At 38.9% G+C, this 21,163-nt stretch overlaps 1 protein-coding gene across 1 annotated transcript in view; it reads right to left on the bottom strand.

The window, feature by feature from the left end:
• Positions 1-21,163, bottom strand: part of LOC104410680 (catenin delta-2) — a gene marked incomplete at both ends in the record, with an annotated part of 62,427 nt that overhangs the window by 28,336 nt on the left and 12,928 nt on the right. The window contains 2 exons of the mRNA XM_010020925.1: positions 8,911-9,061; positions 20,233-20,406. Coding sequence (XP_010019227.1) covers positions 8,911-9,061; positions 20,233-20,406 — 325 coding nt within the window. The remainder of the gene's footprint in view (positions 1-8,910; positions 9,062-20,232; positions 20,407-21,163) is intronic.

Below are 21,163 nucleotides of genomic sequence, written 5' to 3'. Positions count from 1 at the left end.
ACAAAATTTGGATTTTCAAAAACACTTTGTAGATTTAGGATAATTCCTCATGGATTTAAAAGTACTTTTAAAATTACTTTGTTATTTTGAGACATTTGCATTTCTACCTTTGTATGTTTTATGGAATATATGACTGAATTAAATGCACTTTTTACTTCAGAACTCCAAATCTTCAAAAGATAAGTAGCACTTCTCAGCATGAACAAACTGAGAAACAGAGATGAAAATTAATATTGAATTGTTTGAAATGTCAATCTTAAGAGTGAGAAAAGTGGATACAGTTACAGTGTAATTGCTTTCTACCTTGTGCAGAACAGAACCAAACTTTTTATCTTAAATTGTTTATCTCAAATTAAAAGTACAGTGCAGGTTGGGGCACTTTTGTATGCATGAAATACACTTCAATCAAGTGAAAAAGGCACATCTGTTGGCTGCTTTTTGTTTTTGTTGGTGTTGGTTTTGGCAATCACACTGAATCTAGGCTGTCCTGGGCCACCTCCACAAGATATTGCAACTTTTATGACTTGCACTCAGAATTTAATTTGAAGTAACACTGAATGTGAATACAAACTTATAAAACATATAATAAAGGCTTTAAGGTTTATAAACTTTAAACCATTATATGGCATCATTTAAAATTACAGCTATCATCTACATAAGCTGTCACGGTGCAATACTGAAGATGATTCTCTTGAAACTGGCACTTAAAACAGAAATACAGGCATTTTCCAGGCGTTTCCCAACAGGTTACTCTACTATGAGGAATACCTGATCTAGGGCTGAGTTGTGGTTAGTATTTTTGAGGAATCTTGATCTTATTTTATGGAATGAAATGCTGTGTGATTCTTTGACTTGGTATTACAATGAAAAACAGATCTGTGAAAGGGGTATTCTTCACTGTCTTTGAGCTGAGTCTGTATACAGTTATTTCCATTGACTGACAGTGAAAAACTGCAGTGCTTATTCACTAATTGCCGTCGCTAAATCTACTAAGCTAATTAAATGGGAGCAGGGAGTACTTGTTCTGCATTGTCAGAACAAATTCTGATGGGATACTACTTGCTTACCTTCAGTCACCCAGAATTTAGCCATAGAGTCTCTGGCTACTTCTCTAGGTTGTCACACACTATATGGTCCAAGACTTTAGGTGACAGAGGTAAGTGGGATGAACACTCATTTTCTCTCTACTGTCCACAGCAGAAGCCTACCTGCTTAGCTGAAACACCATTTTTTTTGATTGTTAACAGTAGAGAAAAATTTCTCCAAATCCAGGCAGATATACTTAGGCAACAGGGACATTCAGATGTAAGACTTGATCTAGCCTTGAAAATACTTGATCTTGACTCTGATATTAAAAATGAGAATTTAGTTTTACCAACCCTGTTTTTCCCCCTAAATCTCTTTGCTTGAGAATGGTATTTAATAAGAAACGACTCAGGAAGAAAACCTTTCCTAACCTCCATAACTACCAGGTCTGCTTGTCACCAGTATGTTTTGAGATAAACTTGAGCCAAAGGCAATGCATAAGTGGCTGAAGGCACATGAAAAGTCAAAATTTCCTTGACACAGGCTTTTACACTGTAATGGAAAAAAAAATTAACATTTAAACTTCTGTCAGTTTAAATTCTCAGCTAACTTATGTATACAGCACTAGAAACCAGGGAGTCTGGATTTTGCCACATAGTTGTTACAAACCATCAAAGTTTAAATACGCATTTACCACCTTAACTAACATCTTTCTCTTCATGCTCTAGGGTGAGGTGTCCCTGCCCATGGCAGGGGGGTTGGAACTAGATGATCTTAAGGTCTTTTCCAACCCTAACTATTCTATGATTTTGTGATAGAGAGTAAGGAGTACCAACTATGAATGCATGACCACATCTTCCATTTCCTAAATCAACTTCTTGATGACAGCCTCTTTTTATTCAGATATGTCCTGGGTTCAGCTACAGCAGTCATTTTTTCTCCTTCTTAGTAGCTGGTGCAGTGCTGTGTTTTTGACTTTCAGTCTGGGAACAATGCTGATAACACCGATGTTTTTAGTTGTTGCTAAGTAATGTTTACTCTGACCAAGGACTTTCTCAGTCTCATGCTCTGCCAGGGAGGAGGGGAAGCCAGGAGGAAGCAGAGACAGGACGCCTGACCCAAACTGGCCAAAGGGGTATTCCATACCACAGCACGTCATGCCCAGTATAGAAACTGGGGGGAGTCACCCGGAAGGCCCAGATCGCTGCTCGGGTTGGGCTGCGTATCGGTCGGCGGGTGGAGAGCGGTTGTGTCCTCTCCCCTTGTTATTCCTCTTATCATTATTATTGGTAGCAGTAGTGGTTTGTATTATACCTTAGTTACTGGAGTGCTGTTATCTCAACCCGTGGGAGTTACATCCCTCCAATTCTCCTCCCCATCCCTCCGGGAGCGGGGGGAGGAATGAAGAGGAGGAGAGTGAGCGAGCAGCTGCGTGGTTCCAAGTTGCCGGCTGGGGTTGAACCACGACAAGGTATCTGCTCACTGCAATACAGGTTTAGCACAGCTCAACTATTAAACACAACAAATGAAGTGCAATAAAAAATGACACAGATTAAACATACTTTCTGTCTTCACCTTATGAACGAATATCTGTGATTCCTGATTAATGCTTTCTGGCACCTTGTGCATTGTAAATTTATGTCAATTTTACATTTCAGTGACTAAGATACTTTATAAGTCAATTAAAAATTCAATCAAAAAAATCAGCTCTCTTTTTCAGATCCTTGCAGATATATGTGAGAAATTCAGAAGTGCTCACATTTAAAAAGGAGAGAAAACTGCATGTAGACACTCTTAAGTGGGACGAAAGCTGCATACTTGATTTAATCATCTCCCAACCCACTCCCATATTCTCTATCAACGTACATTACTAGGACTTAGAATTGCTTACAGCTGCTGGTTTTGTAACTACAAAACTGAACAATGTTTTCACTTGGATTCATTACTAATACTGGAACAAAGTTATAGTCTTAAAATATGGCCATTTTCAAAGATAAGAGAACCACACATATTTATTGCTGCTCCAGAAGAGTCACGTTCTGCTGTGATACTGCAAATACTTGTTTCTGATGTGTTTTCAGCCTAGCAGCTGAAAGAAAATCTTTCTAAATGTGAATCACATCACACATATCACACTTTGAAATAACATACCTGACCCTGATTTGAGTAGAAGGCTGGGCAAGATGACCTCCTGGAATTCCTTCCTAACCTGAATTATTCTACGAGTCTAACAGTTCATTAGGGTTGTGAACTCCTTATATATAATTCAGTCAAACTTTCTCAAGTTTAGCAATAAAGCTCTGAAACAAACACCAGTTGTTTCAGGCACCCAAATAGATCCATATTGCTCATGAGCTGGCAAGGCATACACTCAGCAGCAATTTACACATTCCCTAGAATTTTTTCATCACTCAGCAATGACGAGACAGTAATATAGGGGGAGATCCATTATATCATACGTTAGATAAAATAAATCACTTTCTGGGAGTCTTTCTCAGTCGCCTATAAGGGAGTCTAATACAGTTATCTTACATTGGGCAATGAACTTTTAGACACCTAGCAAGATTAAGCAGGTTCCAATAAATATTAATTAATAATGTAACTGATATGTTATCCTTGAATTCTGTGTATATCTTATAACTGCATTACCAACAGATCAGTAATGAACTGAGAATAATTCAGTACTGACACCTTGTAGACATCAACTCAGGAACAATTATTAAAAAATGACCCCTACTACAGGCCCTGTTTCAGGACTTGACTCAAAATCTTGTGAAGGCGGCAGAAATTGTACCACTAATGTCACTCATCTGAATCATGTTTGTACAGCCTCCAGAAAGATGCTTGATGTATTGGTACACTTAAATTTATTCCATGAAAATCCCTGGGATCTAGAGCCCTGAACAGAAACATGTGTTCTCTACACATTTTAAGGGAAGAGCTATATAAGGATGTATCTTCCGACACAGGACAAGAAGTCAACAAAAGACTTTAGGTGGAACTGTTCTCCTTTTATTTTCAAGGATGAGTGATCAAAATAGTTCCAGTCTCTAAAATCATCTTTTATTTAACCACAAAAATACAGGCCAAGAGGCCAAGAGAAAGAATGGTGCTGTTGAATTACTAGCACAATATTCTCTCAATCAACATTGACCCAGAATAGCATTAGAAACCACCATCAGGACAAGAGAAAACTGATAGAAAGACCTGAATTCTAAAACCGTGCACTGAGATTTTACACATTTTACCTCCAGCTCTGCACTCACTCCAAAGGCCATACGCTGTGGACCTACCACTAGACAGTATGAAATGCAATACTAATACAAGCTTCAAATTCTAGTTCAAGAGGGCAAATCCTATATTGTACATATTCTGCTGTACATGAGTAGTGACAAACTTCTCATTTGGGGCAGTTTGAAATAGCAGCTTAACGCTTCTGAAAGACCACCTTCTGCACCTTAATATGCCGCAATAATTGCCATTGAAAATCAAATGTTAATGCTGTGCATATACAGAAACAACACAAATGCAAAGTCTGGGGACAGAGATTCATCCTTTAAAAATTTCACTAACACAGACAGTCTGTACCTGCTTGTGTAGGTAAAATAACAAGTCAGATAGTTTTCAATTAACTGTACATTTCATATTCTTTTTGGTTAAAGAGGTCGTGGATGGCAGTAGAGAGGAAAACTGCTGGCTGTGTTTCAGATAAAAGAAATATGGAACTGGCTTGTTCCCCATGATTGAATGGGGAAGCTCGGTTCAGAAAGCCTTCTCACATGGAGAGTGGGGAATGGGAATAGCAAGAAGGGAGGCTGCTGTACTGGTGCTGGCTGGAAGACTAGGGAAGAAAAGAGTTTGTCTGAAGTAAGACACAGGTCTACAGTGCATGTTCAGATGATCCACAGAAAGTTGCCTAGAAGCCCAGAGGACTGTGTGGAAGGTGTCTGAATCAGAAAGCCACTGAGTGTTGCTGGAGTGCACTGCAAGGAAACAACTCACCCTGCAAAGATGCTGTTTACCAGAGACGAATTTATTTTAAGCTTTTCTGCCCTGCCCAGCTGCCCAAGTTTTCTCTAATTTAAAAACCCCCTTTTTCTAAGTTAGCAATTTCTGGACCTCATTCCAACAAAGTGTGTCTTTAGAGGATAAAGTCTGTAGGTGCGCTCACTGTGGAACATGGTGGAACAGCTCTGGCACCAGGTGCTGGCCTGACTGACATCCTGCAATGGCACTGCCAGAAGCAGCAGGTCTGAAGATTAAAAATTACATTCCTGGGGAGGAAGAAAAATGCCATATCCTCAGATTAAGGCACCTATATCATGCTGAGGAACACAGAAGGGTGGTTTTGTTATGCTACTTCTCCTTCCTCCCCCCTTTTTTTTTCAGAAAGAGATAAGAAGGAAGGCACATGGGATTCACCTAACTGCGCAGAGGTCATCAACAAAGCTCTTGGAGGACCTGTGGGATAAAAGTGATAATCTTTTATCTAAGTGAACGATCAAAAGCAAATAAATCTGATTTCTGACCAACTCAGAGGCATCTAGTAAGGTGAGGGGGAGAAAATAATGGTCCTGTGGAGAAGCTTAGCAGAGATAGAACCTGATTCGAGGAAAGAGAGGCCTTCCAAAATGCTTACAGAGCATGTGAAAAGAAGAAAGAAGATGCTGGGATACCAAAGGGACACAGGAATGCAGCAGCCTAGACTGCTGAAACTAAAGAAGAACAAAATGCGCAGTATCAGTGGTGGGTCTTTTCAAGACCACAGCAACATTTCCCTCAGCTGTGGCACTGCTGGGAGAGAGAAAAGGCCAATGAACTTTCCCATGGGGTACATTCTTTGGGAGCAATATAGTGTGTACTATTTCATGCATACAAGGGTACTGAAAGGCAGGTATAAAATCAGAGTCATCCGACTGTGACCAGGAATGCATCTGGGCAGTGCATCCAAAGGAGAGAAACCTGGGTCTTGGATTACCTACTGCCAGTACTAAATGGGCCAGTTTTACCCTGTCTTTGTCTGAGTGTAGTTTAATTTTGGGAAGGAGAAAGATGAATATGCCTGCTGTCTTGGCCTAAAGACACATGGTACAATTCAAAAGTGATGGAGAAGGAGAAAAAAGAAATAAATCTGTGTGAAAAGCAAAACAGATTGGTCAATTCAATGAAGTCTAGAAAGAAACTTCTGGCCATTTAGAAAAAGGGTTTTCTGTTTGTTTTGTAGTTCACTACAGGTGATTCTGGATTTTAGCAAGCTTTATGACATATTTGCCAGATGCTTCAACACTGATTTATGGGCTGCTTAGCAGCAGCAGAAAGAAATATTTCATTCTGTGGCACATTTCAGTAAGAATTTGACAGCCAGAATGGAACCACAGCACCACTGAAAAGCAAGCTTTATAGGTATATTAAAAAGCCCCAGCCAACTCAATTTAACTTATGGAATTCTTTTATATATACAGTTAGAAAATTCACCTTTCAGAAAGGTTACCTTAAGGGGGAAATTCTAGTTTGTGAGCTAGGGTTTTTCAACACAAGAATACAATACACATACAAAAACGTAAAGAGGAAAGATAAATAGGACATCAATTCTGCTTAGGAAGGACACTTGAGTGACTAATCTGAAGAGGACCCTTTTGAGTCCTCCTTTCCAAAACAACAGCTAAGGCATCATAGTGTATGTCAAACTGTAATATTCCCAAAACCAGACCACCTGCAACATGAGCTGAAATTCTTGACCACTCCAGGTGTTTAGCGTTCTGAAAATCAGCTATATAATACGCCCTACTTGCTAAAAAATATTCGGGAACAAGAGCAAGAATGATTGTTATGACTATTCCTTTGAAGTTCAGTGATGAAAGCCAAAGAAAAGAACACATAATGATCACAGCTGAAATGGTGCAGGAATTATAGTTATAACTTCTCTGTCTTATTGGCATGTTTGGACTTTTTTAAACTGCAGCAAATTTGTATTGCAGTTACAAAGTACAATTCCCCAGAATCACACCACAAATAACTTAAATCTGAGCAGCACTGTACAGCCATTACAAGTTTGCTTCATAAATACATTTATCAGGTAATTATTTTCAACACACTTTTCCCACCTTTTAAAAATTCATCTTTGTTTCTATCATATATTCTGCAAGAATTAATAAAATACTAAAAAATTGAGGTTGTCCAAGCTTATTAACCATAATTTACCCAATATTTTGAATGGCACATTGTATTAAGACAGCTCAGTGTCACAAGACAGCCTTACTTTCCTGAAGGAAATTTGCAAACTTGGGAAGGAAATAAAACTTTCAATAAAAAATAATAATCAGAGCACAGAAAAGACTATCATAGCGTAATGCATGGCATTATAAATCATGCTTATACTCTCTAAATTCAACTGTAAAGATTTTTTTGTAATGTCAATAAATAGTGTTAAGAGATTATAGAAGATAACTCAGTATGAATGTAGTTTGTGAACCCTGTAGAGGAAGTCCCCAAAATAATGCAATGAGATGTTAAATACCAGAGCCTATGACATGCTGTAGACTGAATGTGGAGGTGCAATTGTGAGAGAAAAAGAAAAGGGCTGGTACTAATCCTGATCAGATGTCCTGATATACTTGCTTCAGAATAATTTCTACTTAAAAATTCCCAGAAAATGAACAAAAAAACCCTCTAAGAACACACATCCAGCATCCTGCTTCCTGAAAGCTGAACACAATACATTGAACAAATCTAATTTCATGCCAAACTTAACTACAAGGCAAGCAGAAGCTGAACAAGTAGGCTGGTCTTGCAGGTGAAGCATCGGTATTGAGTTCAATCCCTGGGCAACCACAGCAGGTTTACACTATTGACCAACCTCTATCTCTATTTGCTTTACAACATTTTGTCAGTGAAGTCTCTTTAGTTTGTACAATATGTGAGAGGAGTGATTGCTTTGTTTTAACAACTTGGAGAGCATTGATGCAATGAAGCACTAACCCTGAGATAGAAATGGATACAAATAGAAAAACATTATGATCAAAGTATCTATTTGTGGAATTCTGTAATTAAAAGCAGAGGAGAAGTATGCTGTAACAGTACAAATTAAGAAGTTAGCAAAAATGAATAAAAAATATGCTCTTAATGTACAAAAGAAGTAGAAATAATTTTGCATGACTGGTGAAATAATTCAAAATCAAAGAAGTGATTGCTTTTCAAAGACAGAACATGAAAATAAAAGTTCAAAGATCCACAGTGTTTGGATGAATGTCAGCTAAAAAACACCACCAAAAATCTAAACAAAATAAATACATCACACACACACACTGCCCCCCAAAACCCCAAGATGTGTGCTTACCATACCATCAGAATTCAGGGGCAACAATGATTTATGTAAATTATTGTCCTCTTCCTTTTAACTGCATATGTGTTTGTGAAGCAAGCATCTCCCAATTCTCTCGACAGAACTAGAAATATGTCCTGTCAAATCCTGGAACTATTTTAAAATCTTTACAATCTGTCACTTTGTGACCCCCAAATTACTTGCAATAGATAATCTGAGGATAAGGAGTGGCTGTTCTGCTTAGATCCTTGATCTGGAAGATGCAAGTGCTACTGCCAGCCTAGGAATGAAGTGCTAAAGCAGAACAAAGCCATTGCTTTTCTTCTGGAGATTACAGCATGACAGATCACGAAACACTGCATGTTGTTTAATTAATTTAACAATTCCTTGCAATATAGCGCTAAGCTGTCGCATAAAACCTGAATGTGACACATTAGAGAAAGAATTAAAGAAATCATGCTAGAAATGTGAGAATAATTGTTTTCATTGAGCTCATTCTGCTGTAAACTGGAATAAACCCCACCAAACCCACAGAATATATAGATTATTTGGAAAGAACATACCTATTAATTCCTTATTTCTGACATCTAAGGCCATGTTTCGTAAAGCTGTAGCAACTGCGCATACCACCCGGTCATTGTCTATTCGAAGCAGTTCCACCAGGATTGGCAATCCTTTTTCTTTGCGGACAGCAGCACGGATGTACACTGACCACTGAAAAGACACATGGGAGAGCGTGAAGAAGAAAAAGAGGAATCCGCTACAGAAATCAAGGCATCTGAGTTTGTAACAGATACAGAGTAAGGGGTAATGGAAGCATGTGAATGCCAACACAAAAGAGGGGAAATAATTGCATTTATGATGCTAGGCAACCACTTGATTTGGAAATCTGCACTAATTTCTTATGGTGGCAGAGAAATTAAATGATGAATTGGCTGTACTCCTAGCACACCTGGTAACATTTTTACAGCCCAAGTCTGCAGTTGACTTGCTCTGCATCAGCATTTCCTATGCAACAGCTTGCTCATTCATAAACCAACAAAATTTATATTACAAAATATGTACTACAAAACTGACTCAAGAGGTCTGAGTATTTCTTTGTTACTACCATAAGAACTATTCAGTCTAAACCCATGAAAATGCTGTGACAATTCTCTTGTGATTGTCAACTTGTTCAGAAGTTAAAATGAGGACACCGGTCTGGGCGCTTGTCGTGATCCTAACCAGAAGACTACTGTACATCGAGCAGTTAGAGATTCATGTAAGAGTTGACCTGAGGTAGGTGCACACTTGTGCTGTGCTGTGCTGCATGTGCAACATGGCTGCAGGATAAATCCAGTGGCTGATGGTATCGGAAAAGCCTGTAGGCATCTCCCACTTGGCAGCTGATCATGACAGCACTGGCATGCCCTTGTCTGCATGTCAAAGTGAAGCATCATGTTCTCGTGAACATCCTTTTTGCTTGACAGTAGAAATGATGAACAGAGTTGTTTACTTCTAAGAAAATGGTCTAAGAGCTTTAAAGACTATCCTGCCAGTGAACCTCTCCATGGATGGGGTCTGTGCAGTGCACCGTGACTAGTGATCCAATGCTGCACAACCTGGAGTCCCAGCACTTGAAGTGATGAAAGATGAACTGTACTACCTCTTCTGCATTCCACTGTGAGCTCCAGAAATTGGAAAAAATGTAAACAAAACCAAAACTGCGACCTTGTGATTCTAAAACCTATGGATATTGCCAAAGTTGAGATATTTGGGCACCTGCTGGATGTCCAGGTCTTCTCAGCACAGCGCACTTCAAAACAAGCCAGCTACTAGGCATATATTCCTTCCCACATCCCAAACTCTTCTCTGGAATTTTTGGGAAGTTCACATTCATGTTCCTTGTACTAACAGCTGAAAAGAATTTACTGAAGTAGAGCTTCTCCCTTCTTTCAGTGCTATGCAATGCTATCATACTGGATGAAGACAAAGTTCTGGAAGCCCTTAGTCTTTGAAATGTTTCAAATATAGAATAGAATAGGACAGACCTTAGGATTTTCAGATCATAATGATGCTTCTCTTTTGACAAACCTTCCTTAAAGAACAGTTAGATCACACTGTGGAGAAGTTACATCGCAATAGCATTCATCCATAAACAGTAAAAACTAATGCCATGAAATAAAGCATTAGAGAAAGGTAAACGTATTCACTGTCAGCAGACCATGCTTAGCCTCTGCATATGGCCTCTATTTACCATGAAGTGCTCACTTCAAATGCTAGCATCTGTTTATACTAAAGACGGGTGCCCTGAATAGCAGAAGCCAAAATATATTTTATGACAAGAGGAGAGAGACAAGGGCTGTGATGTTGCAATATGTGGAGTGCAAATTCATTGCAGGTGACGTCATTCAGGGGAAATTAGGAAAAACGAAAAGAAACCAGAATTTTAAAAGTATTATTTTATTATTTCTCCTCTGTAGTAAATATGCATAACAAAAGCCAACTGGCTGGACTCTGCTGCAGGTGAAAATGGTAACGGCTAGAATAAGCCTTCAAGTCAGGTAAACGGGCCATGGGGTTCTCGAAATCGCTGAGCACAGTAATGTACTATGTCTAAAATGTAAATATGCCATTGTTTTCTGCAGCAAAGCAAATAGCTCTTAGGTCAGAGAAGTGGTAGCAGGATTCTTGACTGACCTTATTCTATGCTCTCTCCTCCAGTCTCTTCTCTAGAGCCAGTGTATAGGATGATCATCAGATAAAAAACTAAAACACATCTTAAGCATCAGTGAGTTTAACAGGAAGTATCTGCTGAAAAATTTCTTTCTTATACCTTGATCTTAATGGCATATTAAACATAAAGGATGCTATGAATACACCTAAGTAATATTTCTAAGCTTCCTGCTGCAATAAACATGTTTACCTGCCAGTTAAACACACGCTCATCAGCGTGTGTTGGGAAGTACCCAATGCAATAGCTCTCTTTCCACTTAAAAACTGCCATTGCTTTATTCTCTATACCTCTCCCAGGGGAGGCGTCTGCTGTGTCTGCTGTGATTACAAGGTGACCGCTGGAGTGAGTTCATGGTTAGCACTGAGACTATCTTGTGAAAGGAGTGAGCCTGTCTGGTTGAGGTGAGAGTTCAAGCTTGTAGACAGTATACTGGAAGATGCTGTTGTTCACTGCAAAAGTACCTCACAGATGTAGCACCTCCAATACAAATCACATGGGGAATCAGCGAGGGTGGTTTTTTTTAAAATTATTTCTGTCTATTCTGTATCTCAGAGACTCTAAAATGATTTTATAGATTATTCACTATATGATGAAAACCTCCATATTAAAGCCTAGTAAAAGGTTTTGCTTTGATTTTTTTAGTCAGCTCTCAAGGGAAAACACAAGTACTTGTTTTATGAAACCCAGGTTTACAACAGAGTTCTTGGGCTGTAATATTTACATCACCCATTCCAAAACCAAAGTTTAAAAGAAACAAACGAAGATTTTTTTTAACCCTAGGGAGAGTGGAAGTTCTAGGAAAAACACTGAAGTAACTCAGTATGGAAAAAAAGAGGAAATATAAACTTCCTTACTGAATAAATGAAATGTAGCCTTCAGCATTTGCAATGAACCAATTAATTTGATCACAATAGTAAAAAATATGCTCCAAAGTTTTCACAAGGGAAAAATCCAGATAAAATGTTTTACAGACACACATATGCACACACATACATAAAACAATGGGAGAAACAGAGAAAAAGCATGTACAAAACCTCTCCCGTCCCCTGTGTATTCCTGTCCCCCCCCAAACTCTCTTTTTCCAAAGGATGTCATTCACTTTTGGAAGAGTTCACAGACTCCTCGATATGTGATTTGCTATCATTTCATCTGTGTTTTCAAGTTATGCACCTTAGGCAGAAAGACAGAAATGTCTATTAATTGTTTCAACAGTCTCTGGAGAACTTTGCATGTGGAAAGTGGTAAGAACTGTCTGTGTCTCTTTCCTTAAGCTGCCAATTAGGACAAGTCTCTGCAAGCAATTATGCTGTGTTGTGCAGATTTCAGAACGCTCAAATTGAGATGCCTCAAAATGAGTATTATATTCTCACAGAGAATGGAAAAACTGATTCGCTCTTGCGTATCCTGATGATCCTTTTGTTTGCCTAAAGCCATCGTGAAATGCACTTGCATTTCCACATTGCAGGTCAATTGCTAATATGAGCTCAGTGATGTATAAAAGAGAAGATATGAAAAATCATAAAAAAGAAAAGAGACAAAGGGTTTGTTGCCTATCAGTAGGTAAATGAGGCACTCTGCCAATATACTTAATCATCCCGTTACTCCACAAATCAGTGGCAGTGTCAACGATCAAATAGCTGTTCACTTTGAAAAGAGAAAGGGCTCCTATGGGAACAGCAAATACTTTAGAGGGAACAAAGAGCCAAAAAATGAAATAAAACCATTATTGTTCCATCTGATTGTGGCTAAATTATCAGAGACAAGCACAGAAGCCACAATCTGTGCATGAATACACTTTACAGATAATTGAATTTGGGGGAGCATAACTACTATACATCACTTTGAAGGTACCTAGTGCATCTTTATGCCCACTTTCATTAGCAGTTTCCTTTTTATTTTTGTCATAGTAATTAAGTAGGAAAATATAGTAAACCAGAAAATTATTTTTTAGTTTGTCACAGTTATTATTATAAAGGACCATTTCCAGAGCTGAATGCTTCTGGGGATTAAGACTACATTAGGCTGACACTCAACAAAGGAGTAGTGAATCTAAATAAAATGTAATTTTTTTTTAATTTTTTTTTCCAGAAGAAAAAGAGAAGCATTTAGGTACTTAACTCCTCTAAGTGTTTCTTACGGTTTTCTTTATTCTCTACAAAGCCCCATCACAGAAGACCAAACTTAAAACTGAAGAAATGTTCAGCACAAAATCGAAATTAAAAAAATCCACCAAAATAAACTGACCTCTACCCTCACCCCGAGGATACCAGCAACTGTATAGACTTGATATTTTTAATGGATTCACTTTCCTGCCATTTATATCAGTGTTATTGGGGTACCTTCACAATATTTCACCATCACACACCTCAGTTTTGACTAGAATTTGCATTGCATTAGTACAGTTCAACACTGTGACTCAAAGACTATCAAGGTATCAAATACTAAAGGGAATTGCTGAGACATAAACTACAAAGTGAAAGCCAAATCAATGCAGCAAGCATGACTAAACAAACTACATTACCAACAGAACCAGGAAGATTAGAGAGACTTAGAATTTGCTAAAAGAGGCTTGGAAAAGGGCTGTCTGCTAACAGGATTGGAACTGCATGTTTGAATAATAAAGATCAACGAATAATCAAAGATCAATATTCCTCTTTGCCTGATCATACTCAATGTAGCAATACATGCATAAGGAAAAAGAGAAAATATTTTTACATTTTCACGTTCTGCTTACATAAACCACAGATCTGGCTTTACTCAAATAACTCTACTGGGATCCCTGAGAAGTCACACAAGTCACCTGACAGAAAGCAAGGGTCTGAAATCCTGACTATCTGTTTGCAGTTTCTGAAGAGAGTCCCAGGACTTTCTGCTCCCTGATGGCAGTGTTTTGTTCTCAGAAATGATCCCATCTTGTAAGCCACCAGTATGTTCTCTATATCTTTGTGTTGAGACACTAGAAAAGTATCAATTGCTTACTGTCCTCTTGCTTCATCACCTTGGTCAAGCTTAAAGAGAAACGAAAAAATCTGGTGGGAAGAGACATACAATGAGAAAGCTAAAATGGTGTTAAAAGGTACCTTAAATGTTTTAGGAATGTAAACGTCAGATGGAACTGCCCTTACACCTCATCATTCTCGGTTCTGCAGTACAAGTATGTACAGTGTATTTGGAATGATCTGAGAGCCATTACAATGACTTTTACAAACACTGTACCTAGTATCATTTAAAAAGAAAGGCTTTGAGGTAGAAGTGACACATCTCATGGGAAGCAAACTGACTGAGTATAGTAATATAGGATAATATAGGGATTTCTTTGAGCATGAATTCACCATAAGCTACTGTACTCCCAATTCTACAAACTGATGTCCATACTGATCTCATGATGCCTGTGACACAGGTGTTTGCAGCAGCAGGTCTTGCTTCTTGAATATTTCCTATCCCTTGAATCTTGTCTCCCTTTCTATAGAGCCAGTGTGTTTCCCTGTATTAACTGATGCTGTCTCATCTATGGGGGGAATCTACCCAGGTAAGAATTCCTGACAGCCTAAAGCATTGGTTATTCAAAAAGTTTGTCTTCATCGATTATGTGGTGTGTTACAAGTGGTCTTCTCCACCCTATGACATGATTCGTAAAGATAATACTTTTGGAGAAAATTAATATAAGCCTTTTCACTGTAATCCAATAAACTTTCTCCTGGAACAGCCCAATGAAACTCTGAAGGGTTAATATGTAAATAACTAGAATGATCAGAAAAGTCTGCCAAGGAACCCACAATATGTCTTTGCCTGATAAGAGGAAGATTGGTAACCTAGATGTCTGCTGCTTTAGACAATAATTACACATTATCTACAAGTGCCTGGATGGTAAGGAGCTTTAAACTCTTTTCATGCTACTCTTTGAAGTAGATGCACTGACCTTGTGACTGAATTGGTCCATTTAATGTTTTCAGTTTCCTTATCTAATAATCTACTTATTGGAGCTCTTGCTCTGACAAGAGTCAGATTTTTCTATGATAGAATTAAGAAAATAAATCTAGTTGCTAGCCTAAGGAAAGGAACAAAGACTGAGATTGCATGTAGCTATCTCAAGAGATCAAGCCAATGACCCATAAACGCCATTCACATGGGTATTGTACCTGCTTGGGATCAAAGTCAGGGACATTTAATTGTCTAACCAAAGAGCCTTATCATTTCCTGCAGAGTATGATCAAACATGGAAGTGAAAGGAAAGGAGGTAGAAAGAACTAGTCAAGGAATGCTATGGCCTCATGCAATTGCAGACTTAAATAGAGCAGCACTTGCTCCTGGTGTTAAGGAGCCCTAGGGGAAGTAAAAAGGAGGGTCAGCAGAACTGCTACCTTGGACTTCTGGAGACTTTAGTTTCTGAAATAGAAAATTATTTTGTAAATACATTAGCAACAAAAGGAGGGCTGAGGAGAATCTTGATCCTTTATTGTATATGGAGGAAATCAGACTGAAAAAGGATGGGGAAAAGGTTGAGGTACTTAGTATCTTCTTTGCCTCAGTCTTTAATAGTAATACCAGTTGTTCTCTGAGTACCCAGTCACCCAAGTGGGAAGAGAGAGATGGGGAGCAAAATCAAGCCCCCATAATACAAGGGAAATGGTCAGAGACCTGCTACACTACTCAGACACACACAAGTCTACAGAGCAGGATAGGAACCACCCAAAGGTGCTGAGGGAGCTGGTGGAAGTACTCACCAAGCCACTTTCAATCATTTATCAGTAGTCCTGGCTAACTGGGGAGGTCCCAGTTACTGGAGGTGAGCAAATGTGGCATCCATCTACAAGAAGGGCTGGAAGGAGGATCTGGGGAACTGCAGGCCTGTCAGCCTGACCTCAGTGCCAGGGAAGGTTATGAAGCAGATCATCTTGAATGCTAACACATGGTATGTACAGGACAACCCCATGCAATGCTAATGGCTTGGGGAATAGGGGCTGGAAAGCTGCTTAGTGTAAAAAGACCTGAGGGTGTTGGTCAACAGCTGTCCAAGTATGAGCCAACAGTGTGCCCAGGCAGCCAAGAAGGCCAACAGCATCCTGGTTTGTATCACAAATAGTGTGGCCAGCAGGACCAGGGAAAGGATTGTCCCCCTGCACCTCAAACGCTGTGTTCAGTTCTGGGCCCCTCACTGCAAGAAAGACATTTAGGTGCTGAAGCGCATCTAAAGAAGGGCAACGATGCTGGTGAATGGTCTAGACAACATGTCCTGTGAGGACTGGCTGAGTGAACTGGGGTTGTTTAGCCTAGAGAAAAGAAGGCTCAAGGGAGACCTTATCGCTCTCTACAGCTACCTGAAAGGAGCTTGTAGTGAGGTGAGTGTTGGTCTCTTCTCCCTGGTAACAAGCGATAGGACAAGAGGAAATATCCTCAGGTTGCAAAAGGGGAGGTTTAGATTGGAAATGAGCAAGCTGGGCCTGTTCAGCCTGGAGAAAAGATGACTGAGAGGGTATTTTATCAATGCATACAAATATCTTCAGGGCGGGTATCAAGAGGATGGGGCCAAACTCTTTTCAGTGGTGCCCAGTGACAGGACAAGGGGCAGCAGGCGAAAAATGAAGCACAGGAAGCTACAGCTAAGCATGAGGAAGAACTTCCTTACTTTGAAGGTGACAAAGCATCAGTGACAAAGCCCAGAATTGTGGAGTCTCCTTCTCTAAGGATGTTCACAACTCGCCCTGATGTGACCCATGCAGCCTGCTCTAGTTGAACCTGCTTGAGCAAGGGAATTGGACTAGATGATCTCCAGAGGTCCCTTCCAATCCCAACCATTCTGTGATTCCATGATCCAGTCATTAAAGCAAATGAGGGAAGTTTGTAAAGCCCAAAAAGTAATTGTGACAGAAGACTGGGCGCACAGAAGGGATTAACCAAGGCCCAGAGAAGGTGTGGTATCTGTTCTAATGTAAGCCGTTGTGTTACCAACAGAAATATAGTAGATCTCATGCTCTGGTTTTAAAAGATAAGTTATGATAGCATTTTAAAACAAAACAGGATCATGAGTGAAGAAATTATTTTTAAGCATTTGACAAAACTAAGGAAATCCTACTTGTGGTGACAACACTGTGTATGTAACTGTACATAATAGAAAAGATAATACTGCAGGACCAGAGGCAATGGGAACAAACCAAAATACAGGATGTTTGCAGAACATCACGAAATGCTTTTTCACTATGAAGGTGACCGAGCTCTAACACAGGTTGCAGAGAGGTTGTGGAGTGTCCATACTCAGAGACATTCAAAAAACCATCTCTGACATGGTCCTGGGCAACTTGGGGTGACCCTCTTGAGCTGGGGGTTGGACCAGATGACCTCCAGAGTTCACTTCCAACCTCAGCCCTTCTGTGATTCTATGAGTTCACAGCAACAGTTATTGCAGGAATGTCTCTGGCAAATGAACTGACTTCAGCCTAAATTCAGCTGTCAGACAATATTGATAGACATAGTAATATACAGATATCCCATATCTCCTTTCTCTTTGAGAGGGAAATTTTGTTCAGAAGGGATATAACCTTGGATTCTTGACATCATTAACTCTAGGATATTCTGCATATAACTTTTTACATGCTCAGTAGATTTAATGTATTAATAGCCTATTGACCAAGGTGAAAACTAAAAAGAACTTGCCACTTTTATTTCCACCACCTAAGGAAAAATACTGATGCCAGACTGCATACAAAAAGATCCATGGAGGTTTCCTGTTACAGGATGAGTCTTGTAATTTTATACCTCATCATTTTTTTTTAATCCAAGGTATTAAATAATGATATGAGGTTGCAGAAAGGACTTCAGGTTTGAAGTGTTATAGTGAGAGAAATTTCTTAATAAGCAGGCAAGTGTCTTCAGAATGCAACTGAGTCAGCAAACCTATTTTTATTTGTGCTCACTTTCCCATCATAATGGCACTGGCTAAGCACTGCCTGTGTTACTAGTGTTACCTCTTGGTCACTGAAGAGACCTAGACAACTTTATACCACAGGAACCAAAAGGATGAAAGAGCTAGGAAAGAATTACGCAAGTATGTCAAATGCACTGTATTTTTTTTCATAAGAGACTGTATCTTCAGAAGTGTGTGCGCATGCCTGGTGCACTGTCTGCCTCATATATTCTGGGATTTTTCTGACATCAAAACAATGCTAATTGCAAAAAAACCCTAAAATTGCTATTAATAGCAACGTAATTTATTTTCATGCAGTTTGCTCTTTTTCTTTCAGTCCATCATAAAGTTATTCTTGAAAGATTTCAGGTAAAAAAGAAAAAAAAACCACCTCTTTTCCCATTCTTCTTGCAACTACAATTTCTTGAAGGAACTAAAAAATTTAGTCTCCCTTGGGAATAATCTCTTCTTTTAAGAGTTTTCTATCTTCTATTTCAGTCATTTTATATCCAGAAGATTGAAGCAGTGGAAAGGAGAGGTCAAAAGGTGGAAACATCCATGCTTGTATAATCCCCAAAGAGGATTATTCCCCTCACAAAAAACGGCTAGTATACCATGTGAAATCAAGCATATTTATTCTGTGTCCGCAAATTGCTTGTAATAGAATTGGTGAATCTTTAGAAAAACAGAGCAACCCAAGAAAACTGAGCTTTCCCCATAGTATCAGTAAGATAGTATGAAAGTTTGAATCAGTTTTTCTAACCTGGCACTTGCCAAAGAGCTCTGCGGAGCTTTGCTTCCTCTCCCTGTACGCTTTTGGCAGCTAAAAAATGACAGGTATACAGATTTATTAGAAATGGGAGAAGGGGTACCACTTGGATTTTAGCTCTCCTATTAGTTCTGGCAAATATGCATGCATTGTTTTCTCATTTAGACCAGGGCTACACCCATTCCCAGATGGAGAAAACACATTTATTGTGTTTCTGTGCCAGGATTACACAATCAGATGTGGTCTACAACATGAGAATAATAAAAATATAATGATTTTCAGGCACAGTGTATACATAGCACTTTGTAGGACAAAAATCATTGGACAAAGACTTTGTTACTCATTTCATATGTCATCGAATGCAACAGTCAAAGGCATTTTATAAGTTTGGTGGAAAAGAGTGCTCAAAAAAAATGACATGCCTCTGAAAATCTATTGAATGTGCCAACTCAACTCCCAGTAAAACTTTATAGGAAAAATCCCCAATTTATTAGTGTCATGGATAACATTTCAAAATGAATGCCTAATTAAATTGGTATTTACCTATCGCATACAAATGTCCAACTGCTTAAAACCAAACAGGGTATCTGCTGAGACATAACTTTGATAACTGCGTTTCTGCATATGTGTGTTTTCACAGTAAATGAGAAAAATTCCCACTGAGAATTAACTTAAAATCAATGCATTACATTTATAAAATAGGATTAGATAGTACTTTCACTCAATCAAACCAGTTTACCATCAGGAAATCAATAAAGGAATAGCCCTAAAAAGTAAACCAGGCTCAACTGTTATCTTGAATGTTACTGAGTTTTTCTATATTTATAAGTATTTTTAAAATCTAGTTAAATGAGTTCTTATTTTTTTTCTCAATTCACCACAAATAATACAAGACAGAAAAATGGATCTTTTGTATATAATTGAAAAGTAGGATTAGCCGAAATAGAGTGTCTTCACTGAACATTTCCTTGGTCATTGGTCATATTTAAACATACTGGCATATTTTAATAATGTCTTATTTTTTAAAAAAGTAAATGGTAAGATGACTTGTGTTGGTGTTGCATCATTTATATCTTCTGCTCTTGCCTGGTTTCTCTTAAGAGACAGAATGTCAACCAGTTTCTGCAGTGACAGAACAAGATGGTTTCATTTGATTGTCACTGGTGATACTTTTAGCTCATTTTTCATGGCTCTGTCACACAGATTCTTAAAGAAGCTGCTTCTCATTTGGATATTGGTTTTCAGCTGCAATTTTTCATACCTGACTTGACCAATGTGATTTTCCCTGCTGTATGCTGACTTTCGCTATGATATAACTATCTGTACCAATTCAGATAACTTAAAATACTATCTGAAATTTGACTGCAGATAGCTCTGTGAAAACAAAAGGTTATTCCACTACCTGAAGCATTCAGATACATTTGTATCTCCAATTTGCTGTCATCTGTAGGGGTTTTTCTGAACTGAAAAAGAAATACATATCAGGTTAATATTCCTACCTTCCAACTCCCAGCAGCCAAGTTCTGCAGTGCCCCTGCTGCCCCCTCCAGCGTGTCTGGATTTGAGCACTCAGAAAGAAGTGTGAGGTAGGGTTTGACTATTGAAGGGTGCCACAGCATCTGGATTCCTTTGGGTGGTTCTGCACAGTCTGGAAGAGGTCCTACGCCATCCCACTGTTGGAAAGTACAAATCAAATTGTCAGTAAGCAACAGTGAAATACTTAAAAATTGCCTCAGTTGAAGCTATAACTATAACATCTATGTGTGCTTGTGTGAAGGCATCTGCCCACAAGGAGCCGTTCTCAGTTTTAGCACATCATGTGATTCTTCATAGGGAAACCAAATTTCGTACTCAACACTCCTTATAGAATAGCTATAGCATTGGCAGATATCACAGTGTTTTAGCTAGCTGGCGTAACAAAAACACTTTTCACTGCATTTATTTTTTGGGGTAGGAACAGAAGCCCAGTAAGCATGAATGTATCTTAAGAGGCAAATCTAGAAGTTGCATGGGAAGAAGAGATTTTTCTTTTTTCACATCCTGCTCAGTTTCTGCATCCTCTCTTTTCTTATGAGGGAAAAAACAACAATGCGAAACACTACTGTAGAAAACTAAATCATTCAAGGCCATGAGTCTTCCATCCCTTGAAAGGCCCAAGTGTGACAAGTCCTGCACAACTTCTTCTGCCTTCTCGCTGTGAAAGTGCCTGAGGCATTTGGCCATACAGCCAGCCAGCCACTGGGTCTGAGACACAAAGCCAGTAGAACCACCTCTCACAAAACAGCCTCTTCCTCTCATCACATACAGAGTTTTGCCATGAATATAATCCTGGTCTGATATCCAAAATGGGTAATATTAAAACCTTGAGAACAAGCAGGTTATGGCACAAACCCCACTTTTACCAGAAAGAGAAACTTTTTTTGCAGGAGA

This window comes from Nestor notabilis, unplaced genomic scaffold (assembly GCF_000696875.1).
Source record: "Nestor notabilis isolate BGI_N333 unplaced genomic scaffold, ASM69687v1 scaffold11118, whole genome shotgun sequence".
In the NCBI taxonomy this organism is placed as follows: domain Eukaryota; kingdom Metazoa; phylum Chordata; class Aves; order Psittaciformes; family Psittacidae; genus Nestor; species Nestor notabilis.
The sequence above is the reverse complement of the archived record's forward strand: the minus strand, read 5'-3'. Positions and strand labels throughout refer to the sequence as shown.